Here is a 14,760-nt window from a genome sequence, read left to right as displayed (position 1 = left end):
AAGATGCAGAGATGGGTTAGAAACATCCCCTAGAGATTCAAGATTTGTAAAAACTTTAGGAAACATCCCCAAGACATCATTTTATTTTTTCAGGGGATAGCAAATGCAAAATGAACATGCACAAAATCCTATAAACACCAAACACAAAATGAGCACGTCTACTAATGGAGTAACTAGTGAGCCAAGTGCTCCTCTTAACCTTAGTTTGACCTTTTATGTCATGTTTTTCTGTTCATTTATTGGCCATAGATGTCTAGAACCATATTTTTGTGTACAAGAAATACAATTTTATGGACATAAACCAAATACAGTGTAATATCCGTATTCATTTGCTAAAAAATCACACAAAAACCTTCCTTAGACGTAAGGAGATATATAATTAAGAATATTGCTGCCTTAAGGAAGAACAATCAGATCGATCAAAGGATAATTAGTTAAGTTAATGATATGGACCATAAACAAAAGGTCAAGTCCGATTAGAAGCATGATTAGTAAAAGTTGTTGACGAGACATGATTAAGGAGATAAAACTCCTCACATCATGACCACTTGAAGAGATATTAAAAGAGGATCGTGATACATTCAAGGGAGACATCAGATATTTGTTAATTTAATTATTCAGAGCAGAAGTATTAAGACAGCCGAGTGAAGGAGGTGCATCCACCAGTTACAAGGCCATAGACACGTGAAAGGAAAGAATTAACAAGCAGAAACAGAGTCTAATATTGCCACAGGAGCAGAGAGATTTAATCAGACAGAGGCATAGCCTCTTTACATACAAACACATAATCTTAAAGCCAAAGTCAGGAACAGCGATTTCACTTATTTGTCAATCTTCCAAATTCGAACCAACATTGATATTAGACTGTATCAGTTCAGAATTTCATATTAGATGTGGATTTTTCTATTGTGATAGGTGTAGCATCACTGATAACTACATTCTATCTTTTATTATTAAATATAAGTGTGACTGTTGTTAATCAATTCAAGTTAGAGTTGGTTCTTTAAATAGTTGTAAATATCTCTATTTGATCTATCAGACTGAAGATAAAAACTTAAGTAAGGGGACATTACAAGTGGTATCAGAGCTGGAAAACCTGCCAGCCTGTAAAGGTATATAAATGAAAGGGTGTGAAGATACTATAACAGAGAGATAAGAAGGCAATTGAGGCCTGCCCAGCCCCCTGAAGGTGAGAAAATTTCTGATATATTGGGTATCCACCAAGGATCAGCAGTGAATAACAGCCCTAAATCTTCCTCAAGTGAACAAAGAGACATAAACAAGGGAGATAGAAGAGATATCACCGACTGTATGGATCAATTTATGGTAGAACAAAGAACTACTAAACAAAGAATGGCACAAATATTAGACATGTTGACTCAAACCATTATAAATAAAAATAACAATAACAACCAAGGTGGCAATAACAGAGGCCATGATGGAAATGAAGACAATTCCATCAACAATAGAACTCCAAACCAACATGCTCCTACAACTAGTTCTAGACCTATGATACCTACCTTCCCACCTAGAGTGGAGCATCAAGAAGGCAATAAACCTACATTGGTAGATTTACAAGATCAATTCCACCAAGATTGGATAGATGGAGGATTGCAAACCGATATGTCGCTTAGAGACTACATGGACTTAGGAATGAGACATTTGCCCAACGGGGATAATAGAGACAACCACTTTGATCTAAGGAGAAAGAGTGGCAAGCTTAATTTACCATACTTTGACAGTTCAAGAAAGACTAGAACACGAGCTTGGGTTCAAAACGTTAACACATACTTCCAACTTAATCCAATGCCAGAGGAAGAAGCAATCAAGTATGCAGCCCTACATCTCAACGGGGTGGCTCATGAATGGTGGCACCATGGCATGATCACTATGGGCCATGCACAAATCACTTCATATGTGGAATTCATAGAGAAGCTAATACAAAGATTTCACAACAATGAATGAATGAATGTTTTTAATAACGTCCATGAGGCCAAGCAGCCTCTGGGACCCATGGGTAGCCAACAAAACAAAGCATGCGGATTCCATAACATTATGCCTACTAAACCTCCTTTGCCTTCTGCAACTTGGATCTTCTACTGTGTATCTTGATCAAGAAATATGCAACAATTACTCAAGATGTTTACTTTTAGCGTCTCAATATAGTTGATCCAAATATCCTTGTAAGTTGCACATTCCATGATGTAATGCCATTCTGTCTCTACCACTCCTTGAGTGCAATATCTACATCTTCTATCTGCCCACTCCTCTTTAGGTATCATCCATCTTTTGGTTTCGCACCCGTTGTGACGTAATCACACATCGCCTCATTGCAAATGGGGACCCCCACTTTTTGCTTTGCTTAGGTGTTTTTGGTCATCATTGTCTTAGTAGTAGTAGTCTCTCTGTTGTTGACTATTAATTATTCTTCATCATAAAGTCACCATCTCTAAAAGAATTAGAGATCAAACAAATCACCATATTAGACAAGGAGTTCGCTGCACGTGAAAGTAGTTACTTGATCGCTGTCCATTCACTAACAATCAGCTTTGTCTTTCTTCAACCAAGTCTGTCTACAATTAAATTTGTTTTGCAGATATCATTTATCATAGATACTCTTCAGTGTCAAACCATTTGGTTCCAATTGCATCAACTTCATCACGAAGATAATACAGGGAGCTTTCTCGAAGCATCAACAAAACTATTTGCCTTATAAACTTATCGCTGCATGTTAGACACCAATAACAATATTTCCACTCTTGACATCAGTGACAAATTTATCTATAACATTGCCTTCTTACCTTCTTGACATCAATGACAATACTTCCAACAAGAAACAATACCCAAAACCAAAAAAAGCTTCCTCCGAAAGATATCAACCAAATCCTGTAATTGAAAGCTCAAAAGCAACCTCTGTTGAGGCTACTTGCAATGATGTCCTAGGGTGATCTTGCACACCTATAGACACACAAATCAATTAGATTTTTTGTTCTCAAATATTAAAAGTTCTCTAGAAACCCTTGTTCCTCCAAGCCAAAATTTGCACAAGTGTTGAATGATAAATGAATGAATTGAGAAATGTTTTTTCAGCTTTTATATCACTCTCCAAGGGGCACGATTGTCCATGAGGCATTTTTAATCATTAAAACACTTAAAATATAATTTGCTTTTGATGCACTTTATTTCCCAAGGTTGAGCGCTCCTTTTGGCTTCATAATTTGACATTTTAATAATATTAAATGCCTAAGCATTTAATACTTTATATTATAAGCCACTTTTAATAATTTAATACTATTAAAGTATGACTTTAATAATCAATAAATTAAATCATTAATCCTTAATAAAAGCCATTATAAAATCAATTCAACAATTCTGCCAACAATCCCGGGGTAACCATAGTGCCCTTTGACCAACCAGGTAATTTACTATAATTAGCAAGGTCTGACCAAATACCCAAGTGACTTACTAAATATAGTATGTACAAACGGAGCTTGAAACACCTCTAGAAGGTAATCCTCAAAGCTGCCAGTGCACTGCCAAGGAGAACTCTGATGAATGACACCCAAAGTGTACACTGTAGAAGCCTGAACGGCCTCCAAAACATCACATTAGCCTATGGAGACCCAATAGATAGGCTAATCCATATCAGAACTGGAAGGCATAAAAATGGGGACATTACACATAGCTAATTATGCAGATTTTGTTGGCACTAACAACCCCTTAGAACTCGATTCCACCTCCATATAGGATCTATGAACCAATATGTTCTCATCCTCCTTTATATCTTTACAAACCCCTTGTCCTGTATAGCCCAATAGACGACAAAACATTGTTATGTAACTCACTCTTAAAAAAAATTCCAAATGCTTTACAAATGCGACACAACCACACTCTATTACCCCTTGAAATTTGCTTTTTATTTTTGTCTAGGGCTTTCACAAATTGAAGAGGTGTTTTGGAATTAAAGGGGTCATTTGCATAAGGTTTTAGAACTTCGGAATGGCAATCAAAAGGATTTTGTGGCTGTCCTCATTCACCCATAACACTTCCACACTCTAACGAACCTCCAAGTATGCTTGTAACCTGTGATACCGGTTCTTGCCTATTTTGGTTGGGTCCTGGTCCTAGTCCGTGCCCAGTCCTGGTCCCAGCCTGGTTCGCCCTGGGTCCCACCCGGGTCCTGCCCAGGCGGCTGGGTTCCCTGTGGGTCCTGCATGGCAGGACCCACAGGGAACCCAGCCGCCTGGGCAGGACCCGGGTGGGACCCAGGGCGAACCCAGGAGTACCCGGGTGAACCCAAGAGGACCCAGGGGAACCCAAGCCCGTGGGTTCCCAAAAACGGGGCCCACGGGTTAGAAAGCAATTAAAAACAATAAAAAAACAATTTTTTTAATCTTATTTTTACATCTAAACCCTAATCCGCCCCTCTATGATGCATTTCATGCATCAAAACATGCATTCAACCTATTCTACTTGCATTTTTGAAGATTTTTTCTCTACAATCAGGCTTCTTAGTTTTTGTATTTTTCTTCGAAGGTGACGACTACGAAGGTGTGAGACACGCATCAAAGGCATAGGAATCACTGGAGAAGAAAGATTTAGCCATTAAAGGTAAGTGAATCTGAATTTTTTTCAAGTTTTCAAGAATTTTTCCAAGTTTTTTTCAAATTTTTAAATTTTTTTTTAAAGTTTTTTAAAGTTTTTTTAATTTTTTTTAAAGAAGTCTTGTATATTTTTTTACACTTTGTATGCATGGTATGGGGTTATAATAGCGAAATTTTAATAATTTTTTTCAATAATGTTGTGCGTTCTCTTTTCATTTTAGGTGCACTATTCATATAATCATACATAATGGCTGGAACTGGAAGTGCAAGTGCAAGCTCTAGTTCAGTTGCAAATGTCCGAACTGAAAATACCCCCTTTAAAATTGATCAAGATTCACCACTTTGGCATTATACAACAATGATCAAGCCAGTGTCTGGTGGTGGGGGTTTTGTTTGGCAATGCAACCATTGTGGCACTAAGTATACCAACTCATACTTTCGAGTGAAAGGCCACCTTTGTTTCATCCCTGGGCGTGGAATAAAATTTTGTAAGGGATCAGATGGCAAGGGGCTGTCAAAAGCTCTAGTTTTGGGATATATTAGAGAACAAGAGGAAGCTGATAGGAGAAGTAGCAAAGCAAAGACTGATCATCCTCTTGTCCATCCAAGCTCAATGTCTAAGAGGCCTTCTAGTAGCATTGGCTCCACAAGACCAACTGGTTCACATCCTTTCATGCAAAACCCACTAGTTGATGCAGTAGAGAATCAGAATGTTGTGGCTTCACGGAAAAGAGGCCCATTGGATTTTGCCTTCAAAAATGAACTGAGAGAGATTGCAGATTCCAAAATTGCACGTTGCCTTTATGGCAATGGGCTTCCTTTCAACCTTGTTAGATCACCTTACTTTCGGGACATGGTGCATACTCTTTGCAATACACCTTCTGATTATGTTTGTCCAAGGTATGAAAAGGTGAGAACCACCTTATTGGCAAAGGAGAAAGCATCCGTAGAGTCACAGTTGAAGGTCATCAAAGATACATGGCAGGAAACAGGTGTGACCATTGTTTCTGATGGATGGAAAGATTGTAAAAATAGGCCATTGATCAATGTTATAGCAGTGTCTCCTAAAGGGGCAATATTTTTGAAAGCAGTGGATTGTGAGGGGCAAGTGAAAGATGCAAGTTTCATTGCCAATATCTTGATAGAATGCATTGACATGGTGGGGCCTCAAAATGTTGTCCAAGTTGTAACTGACAATGCTAAAAATTGTAGGGTAGCAGGGACTATAGTGGAGGCTACATATGGTCACATCTTTTGGACACCATGTGCAGTACACTCACTCAATTTAATCATGCAAAAGCTTGGCACACAAATTGATTGGGTGAAAAAACTATATGTGGAGGGCGAGGAGATTCAAATGTTTGTGACTAATCATCATATGTCACAAGCCATTTTCAGGACCTTCTCCAAGTTGGAGTTGTTGAAGGTAATTTATAATTACTAATTTTAAATTTTATTTTTTAATTTTTTAGTTTTAAATTTGTATTTTTTATAGACTTGCATTTGATATATGTTGTGTATTTTGTTATGTCATGTTAGGTTGCTGAAACATGATTTGCATCTCACACGCTCGTCTTAAGACGACTTCTGAAGGTGCGAGACGCCTTGAGTTCTATGGTCATCAACAGCTTGTGAAGTGTATGGAAGCAGTCCCACACAGAAAGAGCTCTAAAAGTAAGAGCATTGATCCTTAGTGAGAAATGGTGGGATGATGTGGAATATGTTTTGAATTTCACTGAGCCCATCATGAGCATGATCAGGTATGCTGATACTGATTGCCCATGTTTGGGCGAGATTTATGATGGCATGGATTGCATGGTGGAAAAAATAAAAGAAGTAATAAATAGAAAAGAAAATGACCCAACGGAAACATTTTTCAAAGTTGTGCAGAAAATTGTTGTTGACCGTTGGAACAAGATGACCACCCCCTTACATCTCTTAGCATTTGCTTTGACGCCAAAATTTTATAGTGCAGAGATGCTTGCAACACCAAGGAGGGTGCCACCATATAGAGATGCAGAGGTTGCTTCTGGCTATAGGGCTGCCTTTAAAAAGATATATCAAGATGAGGAGACAAGAAATATTGTCATGAGGGAGTTTGGCCAATTTGTATCTGCAAAAAATCATGATGTTGTAGCTCTTAATGCTAGATATGAGATGGATGCTGATGAGTGGTGGTATGTACATGGTCAAGGCTCCATTTACTTGCAGCCTCTTGCAATTAAACTTAACTCCCAAGTATGTATCTTTTTATTTTTTATTTTTATAGTTTTCCAATTCCATTTGATGCTATCATATTTTTATTTTATAATTTTAATTTATAAATTTCTAATTATGTTTTAACTTTTAACAATTTGCAAGTTCTTCTTCAGCTGAGCGGAATTGGAGTACATACTCCTTCATCCACTCAGTCAAACGTAATCGTTTGGGTGCAAAGAAAGCTGAGGATTTGGTCTACGTACACTCCAACCTTCGTTTGTTGTCACATAAGGACCCTAGATATAGTGAGGGTGTAACAAGGAATTGGGATCTAGCCCCTGAGTGTGCTGATTTAGATGCTACAGTTGCACAACTTTGCCAAGTCTCTATAGACGAGGCAGTTATGGAATTTGAGAGAGACATAGCTAGTGGGAGTGGCATTCCATTTGATATTGGTTCAACTGATGCTGAATTTGAACCACTTGATGACCGTGGGCTTGGGTTGGATGCTTCAGATGAAGATGAATATGGAATTTAAATCCCATAGATGGCTTGTAATTTGAATGTTTAACTTTATACTTTATTGTGTCATGACATTTTCACATTTTGAAACTTGAAACTTGAATATTATCTTTTTTGCAAATTATGAATATGATATTACATTTATGATTTATGATATATCAATATCAGAATATTTATTGGCATTGGCAATTATGGATTTATCATTTATGATTTATGATTTATCTGTTATCATTTATGTATCATTGTATGGGAAGTTACATTGTATGTTTCATATTTGTATGTTTGAACTGTGAACATATATAATTTTGATGTTTGAAGTTTGAACATATATATATATATTAAAAAAAATTAAAATATATATATATATATGTACGGACGAACCCGTACCCAAAAAAAAAAAAAATTTTGCCGAATCCGAACCCGAATCCGAACCGGAACCGGTAACTTAGCTTGTAACTCTCACATTTTGGTTTTCATTTCTTTCTTTCATCTCATCATGCTCACTACCCATAACACTCCCACACCCTAATGAACCTCCAAGTTTTCTTGTAACTTTTACATTACTTTCTCTCATCTCATCATGCCCACTACTATCATTGTTGCTGCTCGTGTTGTTTTGTTTTATGACCCAATATACAAGTGGAATTTGGAAATTGAAAATAGAAAAAAATCATACATTTCATTATTTAACTTTATAAAAGAATGTAAAAAATTAAAAATATATCAAATGGAATATTCACTTACCTCTTTCATTTCTCTTATTACCTCACTCCTCATTGGTAATTCTGCTGGATTTTCCAGCAGTACCTTCAAACCCTATTGGTTTGCCTTTCCAAATTCGCAGTAATTTTTTTTAATGTAGAAATGAACAGATATGAGATATGGACGCCTCATTTTGTTATTTTAGGCATAAGAGGGGTGTGAGAGCCCACAAACAACAAATAAAATTTTAGTTTTTAAATTTGTTGGCTTTTGTTTTTATAAAATGGTGCTACAGCTGTAGGTGATGGCCACTCCTCTCGAGGACGTCCCCTTCCCATCCCCGAGATGTTTCTGCAAAAAAAGTTTCAAACAAGAATGGCTAGAAAACATCTGAAAGCCATCCCTGCATCCCTAAGACATCCTCAGTATAGGTACACCTAGAAACACATCTAAAATTACACACATTCCTGAAGAACATAGCTAGTATCTCTATTTTCTTTATGAACTCCAGAAATCACAATTTTCACGCATCCTCAACCTTCACTTCCCAACTTCTTCCATTGAAATTGAACTTGGCTCTAATACCAGTATTGGTAAAATCCGAAGGAATGAAATTCAAAGAAATTGGCATAGCTCTCATAAAAAGAATACAGCATTATATTTTTGAGCATAGTCTATAAAGATAAAGTAGTAACATGCTACAAATAATCGTTACAAGGGAATGTTGTTACAACTACTTTATTAAAGACTAATAACTACCACTAATAACTAGCTTATTACATAATATGTAAGCATACACTTCATTATATTATTATACTAATATTTTGATCAAGTAATTTTTTTGTTGTTCATAGTTATCTTCAATTTTTTTGGCAATGTTTGTTATTTATTTCAGTCAAAGAAAATTTACAATGCCAAGCAGTATAAGCATCCAGATTCAATAGCATTTTTATCTTGGCCATGTTTCCTTCAAGCTCTATCACCGTCTGTTCTGATTAACCTAGCATTAAGCTGCCTTAACATTGTGCTTTCCTATAATTATTGATACACTTCCCGATTATTTCTCTAATAAAAAATTGAGAACTACTTCTTTGTTTACAGCGAGTTTATCTTGGACGATAACAGGGGTGCCATAAAACCGAGGATTCTACTAAGAAAATGGGCAAATAGATTAAATCCATTGTAATGGGACCAAACATCAGTGTATAATCAATAATGCATGTGCTAATAAAAAGAACATGAAACAAATCATAAATATTCCTCTGATAAAACTTTAATTCATTGAAACCATCTCAAACAAGAAAACTCTAAATTCCTCACACTAAGGAAAATACAAGAATCTATGATTTTACACTTCAGATCCTGAAAGTGAAAGCACTTCAATATTAAAATACAAGAATTTTGTGTCATCAAAAAATGACCCAAAAGCAAGTCAGGGAGTTCATCATACCGTGCTTCCAATAAATGCTGATAGATTAGGCAGCTCAAAACAGAATTGATATGAATTTTGATTAGTTTCCTGCTTCATAATCACCCTATAAGAAAGTTGCACATAAACTTGAAAATAATTTCTCTTTAAATTCATGAACTGCATTATGAAAGAAAGGAGTTGTATTAATGTCGTCAAATGACCAAAGTAGGTCAATGGGGATCACAAAGTACATCCACTTATGTTACAGAAAGTTATGAAAAGCAACTAATTAACAGCAATAAAGAAGTAGAATTTATTGACATTGGAAGTTCATGATTCTAAAACATATGCTCAAAAAATTCCAAAGGAAACTCATTACTACCTGAAGACAGGCTACCAATTCCAAAGGATCAATGTTCGCATCGATTTCAATCTTTGACCTCCTAGCAAGAATGACCTGGTCTTTGGATGCAGGTAAAAAGAAATCTATTCATTACGAGATCAAATAAATTAGGCATGCTTGGATTATATAAGCAAAGAGGAAATAATTTTATTCTTGCAAGACATTAAATATGAATCACTTCGGTGGAAGAATTCATAAAACAAGATCTGACAGTGTAGGGAGAATTTTGATGAACCAATTCAGCATAATAATGTGTATTAATATTTTGCAACTCAAAAAATTAAAGAGAAAAATATCTCAGAAAATATCCAAACAGTTCTGACACTATACATAGAGAAGGCATTCACAATACACTCCTTACTTTCTTTTTCTTCCATCAAGGATCGGTATTGACAAGTAACAAATATTATTTTAACTAGTTATTTTTCAACAAAATGTTGATTATTCTGTTCTCTTTTCACAAACATACTAAATAAAAAATGTACTATCAATGTGATCCACCATAAAAGAATGAAAGTAAAATCTAAAAGTTGTATACAATTGTCTGTAAAACAATCATTTTTATACTCAACAATAGGGAAGTGAGACTTTGATATAGATATCATTCAGGAGACATCTTGTTGATAGCTCACCCATATGTACATCTAATTATATCAGGTCTTTAAAAAGGTGGTTATCACTGAAACGCAGGAAAGAAAATATTTGCATGACATTTGTACCTTCCTAAGACAAGTATTACCCTTGTATACATCCAGCAACATATAGTGAAATTCTGTATGTAGTAGCCACAAGTCAAACAAAATTTTGTTGCAATGTAGGCAAGGAAAGAGTAGATGTACACTATATAGAATGTATCTGGTAGTTACTGATATTAGTTAGATATGATAGGTTATTTCCAGCCACTTTGATTGTTCAATCTTGTACATTTAGTCCTTACAAAAAGGCCGCCTTGGGTTGTATTATCCCCCCAATTTTGCAAGAGTTGTGCATAAATTACAAAATTAGTTCAAAACCAATACATTTCCAATAGTGAAATTCTGTACGTAAAAGCCACAAGTCAAACCAAATTTTGTTGCAATATAGGCAAGGAAAGAGTAGATGTACACTATATAGAATGTATTTGGTAGTAACTGATATTAGTTAGATATGAAAGGTTATTTTCAGCCACTTTGATTGTTCAATCTTGTACCTTATAGTCCTTACAAAAAGGCCACCTTGGGCTGGATTATCCCCCCAAATTTTCAAGAGTTGTGTATAAATTATGAAATTATCTCAAAACCAATGCATTTTCAATCACCAATGGTCCCCATTGAATTTGTATCCAATTGGTTTAGTCTTTGGCCGATGGGATGTCAACTATGTAGAGAGCCAAATTATTTTAAAGCAAATGTATCCAATTAATTTAGTCCTTGAACATTGGAATGTCACTTATGTAAATTACCTGAAACAAATCTATGTTCCCTAGGGATATTTTAGGTGTCCCCATCCTAGGGCCGTCCCCTAGCTGTCCCCAGCTTTATTTTTTTGCCCTGGCCATTTCCAAAACAAGGGGACAAATAGGGGACAGTTGGATGTCCCCTAACTATCTCCACACCTATGCAATTAATTTTTTTAAAAGGTCCTAAATCAAAAAATGGTTGTTCTATTCTTATTTTTTGTGGGCCCCCACAACACACTCAGCCCCAAATCATTTGAAATAAAAGTCTCCCTATCTCATTCCAACTCCTTTCTATATATCAAAAAAAGTTGAAGCCATCTTGGAGACAAAAAAATCATTTTGAGCAGGGTTTGAAGGTACAATTGGAAAAATCAGCATTAGTGACCAATGAGTGAGGAAGCGAAAAAAGTGAAAAAGGTAAGTGATTCTTCCATTTGTTTTATTTTCTTTTTTCTTTTTTCCTTCAAAATTTAAAGGAAGAAATGTGTGATTTTTATTTCTATTTTCAATTTGCACTTGCAATATTGTTTCAAAAAACATGTGCAACAGTAGTGAAAGTAATAAACATAAGATGGAAAAAAGAAATCAAAATATGAGAGTTTCAAGCTTAGTTGGAGGATTATCAAGGTGTGATAGTGCTATGGGTGACGGGTAATAGCCACAAAATCCATTTCATTTCCCTTTCACCATTTTGAAACCTTCTGCAAAAGACTCTTTTTATTCAAAAAAAAATCTTCAATTTGTGACAGATCTAAACAAAGATAGAAAGAAAAATTCAGCAGGTAATAGTGTGGTTGTTTCACATTTGCAAAATAGCTTTTAGAGGGAGCTACACGAGTATATTCTCATGTATTGGGCTTTACAAAACATGGGGTTAAGGTGTATCCAGGCATAAAGGAGGATGAGAAAATAGATATTCATAGATTGCATATAAATGTGGAAGCAAGGCTAAGGGTGTGCCCATGCCAACCCAACAATATACACAATCAGCTATGTATAAGTTCTCTATGGTTGGTAGGTGGTAGTGATGATGTTTTTACAAGACCCAAAAAAAAGGCTAGTGCTAGTGAAAAGGCGGAGACAATTGCAAGTATCTTCAATATGCAAGCACGAGATGTGGCAAATCTCTTCCAATGCCAATTTTTTTATGCCCATGCCATCCCATTCCATGTAATATGTTCTCCTTACCATAGTTTGCAAAGTCTATGAGTACTCTTCGAGTTGCCGAGTACTCTCTATTTTTTTGGCTGGTCAAGTTTAACTCTTGCATTTTTATAGACGCAAAAAAACATGCGTAAAAAGGTCAACGCAGGTAAAATGATGGTTTAAAAGCTTTTTTTACATCATTTTTTTTCTATAAAACCATGCATTTTCTCTTTTGAGATGTCAATTTTTTATTTTATACATTTTTAATTGAATTTTACGAAAAAAAAATATGTTTCCTTGTGAGATTTTAGTTTTTAGTATTTCCTAAGTTGTCAATATTTTGCCTAGTTTTTGTTGATTATTTGCCGAGTTGAAAATTTGGGCTTCCTGAGTACTCTCTCACTCCGAGTCTGCGACCTATGCTCCTTACTTCAAACAAACAATCAAAGATGTGGCTTATATTGGTCCATCATTCACCTCACCTAAAGAACATAAACTATTCACTACCCTCCTTCGCAAAAAATATTTTAAGGTGAGTTTGGTGATGGAGGACATGAGGCAAACTTGGATTAGGACAGATTGCTCTATTGTCATGGATGGGTGGTCCGATATTAAACATTGGTCACTCATCAACATCATAGTCACACGTTTAGTTGGCTATTATTTCCTTATAGCTATTGATTGTTTTGAGAAGCATAAAGATGAGAACTTACTATTTTGTATTTTGAGAGAGGCCATAGAGGTCGGTGCCTCAAATTTTGTACAAGAGGTCACTAATTCGACACGTGCGTGCAAATTGGTTGGCATGATAATGGAGGGTTCTTACCAGAACATTTTTTGGACCCCATATTATGTGCATGCATTGAGCAATGCATTGAAAGTGTAATATCCCAGTTATTTTGTTTTTGTTTTTTGGCCAATAATAATCATCCACAAACAGATAAACCGTTAAGGTTAGAAAGCATAAACTGAAAACTTGCTGAAAAATGCAACCCTTCCACTTTCTGATCACCGAGTGCCCAATGTGGGAAGGTGAGAGAATACGGTGAATAGGGGATCGTTAGATCTCAAATCTGCTGAAAAATGAAGTGGAATACAATACTAGGCGGCAAGATAGCCCCTTCTGCTTATCCAGCGAGAATGCAAGAAACTTGGCGGTGAACCAGCCAAGAGAAACATACAAAGGCACAAATCACTCGACCGCGATATTTCAGCAGGAGGACTGAAATTACAATCAATCATCACTCGACCGCTTATGCAGCCGGAGGACTGAAATACAATTCAATTGAAATAGGCGGCAAGCCAGCCTCTTCCACTTTTCAGCGGGATGAGAGTTACAAGCCAGAATTGGTTAGTAGTACTACTACTTAACCTTACAATAATCAAGATAGTGAGAGAAGAAGAGTAATGTTGAACATCCAAATAATAAGCATGAAATTTCTGCTAACATCAAAATCTGCAGGCTAGAAATGCAAAACCAACAACCTATGGATTCACTAAAATGCTCATAACTCTCTCATTACTCACCCAATTCACCCAAAATCAGTTCTAAACTAATGCTACACTAGCCACAATGAAAAAAAACCCAAAGGAAGCTATTACAACACCCATATTTATTTTGCATGCTTCCCAATGCACTCACTAAACCCAACGCCTAACCTGGGAAGTTCAATTTCCAATATAAAAATCCACAATCAAAATAAGATGCTAAAAACTTACAAGATGCATCGCCAGTGGTAGGAAGGATGGATGAGCCGATAACCAGAATGCTGGAATCGCCTGGCCAAGAGGTATGAGCAAAATACACTTTCAGCAATTCCACGACCAGCTACCAGAAAACACTCCAATCTCACACAAAACACTCCACAATCTGCAACTCACTCACCAACAGCATTGGAAATACATGGACATAGCTAGGTACTATCTTGCAAGTACGAAACTGAGACTTAGCTAGGAAGCCACACTTCGAAGCTCAGATTTTCAGTCGCCAATTCGGCAGCATAACAATGCAAATTCATATGATAACCAAAATGGGAGCCCAAGGCTCCTATTTATAACTTCTAACTCCCCAAAACCAAATGCAAATGCTTACAAATTCGCCCAAATTCAACTTCTTCATTTGCATTTCCTTTACCACGGGGACCCAAGGATGGCGCCCAAACCATAAGTCAAAGAATTACGCCAAAAAGCACAAGACCACGATTTTGACTTAGCAAACATTTGTGGTGAATAAAATAATATCTCCCACATCAAATTGGCATCCCTTTCTAGACATAAAATTCGCCTAGCACTTAGGAGATAATATGCGCAATTTCTATAGTCATTAATCAATAGT

General features: G+C 36.2%; 1 protein-coding gene across 6 annotated transcripts in view; it reads right to left on the bottom strand.

The window, feature by feature from the left end:
• Positions 1–14,760, bottom strand: part of LOC131065758 (isochorismate synthase, chloroplastic) — a 314,318-nt gene that overhangs the window by 190,975 nt on the left and 108,583 nt on the right. For 5 of the 6 annotated variants that reach the window (XR_009111467.2, XM_058000400.2, XM_059209304.1 and 2 more), the window contains exons 6-7: positions 9,821–9,895; positions 9,478–9,615 (exon numbers count right to left, since the gene is read on the bottom strand). Coding sequence is in view for 5 of the 6 variants with exons in the window: in XM_058000400.2 (XP_057856383.1) it covers positions 9,478–9,615; positions 9,821–9,895 (213 nt within the window). In the remaining variant the exon portion in view is untranslated. The remainder of the gene's footprint in view (positions 1–9,477; positions 9,616–9,820; positions 9,896–14,760) is intronic. The other variant, XM_058000401.2, reaches the window with a different exon arrangement.

This window comes from Cryptomeria japonica, chromosome 7 (genome assembly GCF_030272615.1).
Source record: "Cryptomeria japonica chromosome 7, Sugi_1.0, whole genome shotgun sequence".
NCBI lineage: Eukaryota > Viridiplantae > Streptophyta > Pinopsida > Cupressales > Cupressaceae > Cryptomeria > Cryptomeria japonica.
The sequence above is the reverse complement of the archived record's forward strand: the minus strand, read 5'-3'. Positions and strand labels throughout refer to the sequence as shown.